Genomic DNA, 3,968 nt, shown 5'->3' with positions numbered 1-3,968 from the left:
ATGAATTTTATAGCTTTCAGGAGCTAAACGAGCCCTCTGGGCGCTGCATTGCCCTGCAACCGTGCACGTGGGGCTGGGGCCGTGGTTTGGAGGAGCTTCACAAGAAGCAGCTCCTGCTGTAGGAGAGAGCACTGGCTGGCCGGCGAGAGCGTAGCTTGTGAATGACAACGTGCTGTCACATCAACACCACAGCAGAATTCTTTAACGTGATGTTTTTCTGCCAGTGGCAATGAGTTAATGGCGTGATAAACCCGCTGAAGTTTGTTGGGTTGGGGGGTGGATGTCTAAAGGCCCCATCATGTGCTCTCGAGATGCTTTGGCACCCCGCGCATGCGTGACCCGCGCGCTGTAGAAACCTTCCTTTTTCTGTCTGTGCAAAAAGAAGTCTGTAAATAAGAGCGATATTTGGGTAACGGTGTCTTTATCGTTCAAATCTCAAACCCCATCAACTTTCGAGGAGGAACACGTGTTTTTATGGCACAGACCCCTTTGCTGTTAGTATTTAATCTCCTCCAAATTGAATGATTAATGTAATGAAGGCGCTGAAACAGTATCCAGAATTTAGACTACAGATGTTTCGTATTTATTATGTTTCTAAGGGCTGAGATAAATATGGGAATAAGTGATACCATGTCTTTGCTTGACATTCAGGAGGCTTTGGCGTATCTGATGAGATACAGTTTTGGGGTTTATCTAAGAGCAGAGTTTGTACAAAAAAGAAAAAGAGATACCAGCAGCTCTTTTAGTGCCTTCCCTCTCTTTTTTTTCCTCCTGTAAGAGCTGAAAACCATTTTTTGGTGGTTGCATGGGCAAATCGTAGTGTTGACTGGGAGAGTGATGCTGCTCGGAGGGCTCTTTGCCAGAGTTGCCGGAGAGCCGCTGCTCCTCGAGCCCTGATGCTCGGCTGCTGGGTTCAGACTAGCCACAGGGATCCAGGTGTGGGATGCCCCCCCACCGTGGGGCAGGAGGCATGGGGGGGGCGCTGGTTTTTGTGCCCCTCGGTGGGACATACAGTTCGTAGCCGTGTTGTGCTGGTATGGCTTGTAGCTGGGATGGCTGCGGTGTTCTTGGCTCCGTTGAAGGTCTCAGCCAGCTTTGGCGTCAGCCTGGAAGGCACTGGGCTCAGGCGGCAGCAGCAGCAGCCTGCCCTGGCGGGGAAGGGGGACACCCAGTGAAGAGCTGGGCCAGGAGCTGCTTATTTAGTCTTGATGGCAGCTCACGCAGAGCCCTTCAACCACTCTCTTAAGTATTAATGAGGCAATTTCCATAGAAACTGGCTCCCTGGTCGCGATGCAGAGGTGGATTTTGAGGGGTGTGCTGACAACGTGCCGGCCTCGCCACCGCTGCCTGCACTGTGGCCCTTAGCCTGCCGTTTGGGGTGGCGGGGGCTTGGGGCTCGGCCTCAAGCAGGGGCTCGCAGCCGCTTTCGTTCTCTGTGTGAGCGGAGCTGGGCCCCATCCCGTGCTGCTGGAGTTGATGGCAGTCGCCCACCTGCTTCGCTGGGCATGGGCTGGGGCTTTGCAGCCTGAGCTTTGCTGCCGCAGCGTGCATTGCATGCCGTGTCATATCCAACGTGTGATGAGTTGGAGAACATCCTCCGTGAGCCACCTGCCGTGCGGCGTATTGACAGTACCGATGGCTTTAAGAGGGTCTTTGGCACCTGGGTGCATCGTGGGTGCTGGGGGAAGCCATTGAGGTTTTGGAAAAGAATAGGAGGAAATTTTCAGACAGGCCGGCTCAGTCTTTGCGCAAACAGAGCTCCTGGCACAGCCCTGGTTTCTCAGTAATGCCTGGAGGTTTTTCCTCCTAAATGATCCCTGTGGTTCCTGCATGGTGCCGTGCCAAACGATGCTGGACACGCGAGTGTGGCCTGAGAGAAGGAAGGGCTCCGTCCTGCCATATCCCTTTGTGACAGTTGGGTGTCCTAGTTGTTAAAGAAAAACAAGACCAAAAAAAAAAAAAAGTAAAATAAGAGAATAAGTCACACCGTGGGCCATGTCACACCTGTTCTCTCCTCTGTCCCCATGCTCTCTGTAGGTTCGGCGTACCCCCCCAGCTGGCGCAGCGCCCAGGGAGCCCCGGACGTCTGGCAGTTTTCGGATGGAAGTTCAAGAGCACTTAAATTCTGAAAGGAGGTGAAGCTGGGGCGAGCGGCCGGCGGCGTCTCGGCGTCCGGAGGTGGCCTCTGTCCTGCTGGCTTGCCGCGTCCCTGGGAGAGCCTGAGAAGTCACCCGCTGAAGGCAGCGCTCCCCGGGCTCCTCCTGCCTGCAAGACTATCGTATTTATATTTTGTAATAGAGTACACACTTCTTTGGGGTTGTTTTTTTGTTTTTGTTTTTTTCTCTCTTCTTTTTTTTTTTTTCTAAAAACAAACAAACAAAAGCAAACCCACCCACCAAGGTCAAGGGCTTATTGATGGCTTCAACTGGCTCCTTTCCCCACGGAAAAGACTGTCTTGCTCTCGTGGTCAACTCGGCCTGTTGGTTATCTCCATGACTTGCCATTTCTCAGAAGGCGTATCTGATGTGACGAATTAAAAATAAAACAAAACAGTGTAGGTCTGTGGGTGGGTGGGAAATTGCCATAATAAATGTTGGAGCTTTAGGTTTTGTTTGCTCTGTCTTTAATTTTTAATGCTAACAAGGGCCAGGCGGCTGGTATGACTCTGTATTACCATATCGGCTGCAGAAAATCCAAGTGCTGAGTTTACAAAGAGAAAGCCAGGGCTGGCGTCTGCGCGAGGGGCTGCGCGGCCCCGCAGGGCTGGTGTTTCCTGCAGAGCTGGACCAGGCGTCGGGCTTACGGCTGCGGCACCCCAGGTCACGGCGAGCCCCTGTTGGTGTGTGGTGATGCTGAAGTGGGGGGGTCTCCCAGCCCTCCTCCATCGCCTGCCTTCTCTTGACGAATGCCGGCTGTCGTGTTACATTTCTGCTGTTAAACTATGTACTTTTGGGGCCGGTGGGGTCCCTAATGTCCCTTAGTGTCTGTCCAAGGAGAACCGACGCCAGCTGGTGGGTTTCGGGAGGGGTGATAGCCTTGCTGTGGTACTGCCGCCAGTACCAGGGGATGCAGAGCCATGCCCCGAGCTGGGGGACCAGGGGGAGCTGCATCGGGTTGGCATCCCGGTGTCTCCCACGGAGTGCTCCAGCCCTGGCTCAGCCTTCCTGCTTGCCAGTGACACTCCATCCCTTACTGGGAGCGGAGCCCTCGCCCAAGGAGCTTGCTGGTGTGGGGCCCAAGCGCTTTGCTGAAGGGAAGATGGGTTAAGCGCATGCTTTTGTGCTGTCTCCGGTGGGATTTATAGGCTGTAGCTACTTGTGCCTGTGCCGGTGAGCGGGAATGGACCTTGTTTGGTGACAGAAGCCAGCTGGGTAGCGAGAGAGGTGCTGACCCAGTGTGCCGGTCGCAGTGGGACGGAGCCGAGTTGTGGGGCAGGGGCCAGCTGATTTACCTGCTTCATGTATCAGCTTCAGTCCCACTCCTAGTTTTACTCACCTCCTTTCTTTAAAATCCAAGCGAGACACCCAGCCAGGGCGACTCTTTCCTGGTGGAATGGCCATAGGGGAAGTGATGTTGCCTTTGCCATGGGTTGTGGTTGCTCTTTTGCTTTTTAAAATCCCAGGCTGTAGTTCTCCTGTCAGCCAGGACATAGCACAAGCACAGACACTTTTGTACCTTAAAGCTCAGCAAGGGGCTGGGTTGGGGCAGGCGGCAGAGGCACCTCCACACACTGTAGGGTCAGGCTGGGAGCCTGGGGGAGCTTGGTGCATGGGCACAGGTTGACTCAAAGAGAGCTCTTTGCTGCCTTTTTTTAAGGCAATTTGGTCTTTGAAGTCCAGCTACCCCAAAGCTGGCTGCACCCTAAGCCTGTTTTTTTAATCATTGGAGATGTTTTAAAAGATTCTTCCTATCCCCACCTGTGCTGCCACCTGTGTGTCTGCTTCTGAGGGGGGTTTGAGCCATGGACA

General features: G+C 53.8%; 1 protein-coding gene across 2 annotated transcripts in view; it reads left to right on the top strand.

The window, feature by feature from the left end:
- The window catches only part of BCL11A (BAF chromatin remodeling complex subunit BCL11A), a 73,809-nt gene extending 71,205 nt beyond the window's left edge, over positions 1–2,604 (top strand). For both annotated transcript variants that reach the window (XM_037405668.1, XM_037405667.1), the window contains exon 4: positions 2,038–2,604. In XM_037405668.1, the coding sequence (XP_037261565.1) occupies positions 2,038–2,129 (92 nt within the window). In that variant the 3' untranslated portion in view covers positions 2,130–2,604. The remainder of the gene's footprint in view (positions 1–2,037) is intronic.
- Positions 2,605–3,968: the final 1,364 nt, after the last annotated feature.

Source organism: Falco rusticolus, chromosome 12, assembly GCF_015220075.1.
Source record: "Falco rusticolus isolate bFalRus1 chromosome 12, bFalRus1.pri, whole genome shotgun sequence".
NCBI lineage: Eukaryota > Metazoa > Chordata > Aves > Falconiformes > Falconidae > Falco > Falco rusticolus.
The sequence above is the reverse complement of the archived record's forward strand: the minus strand, read 5'-3'. Positions and strand labels throughout refer to the sequence as shown.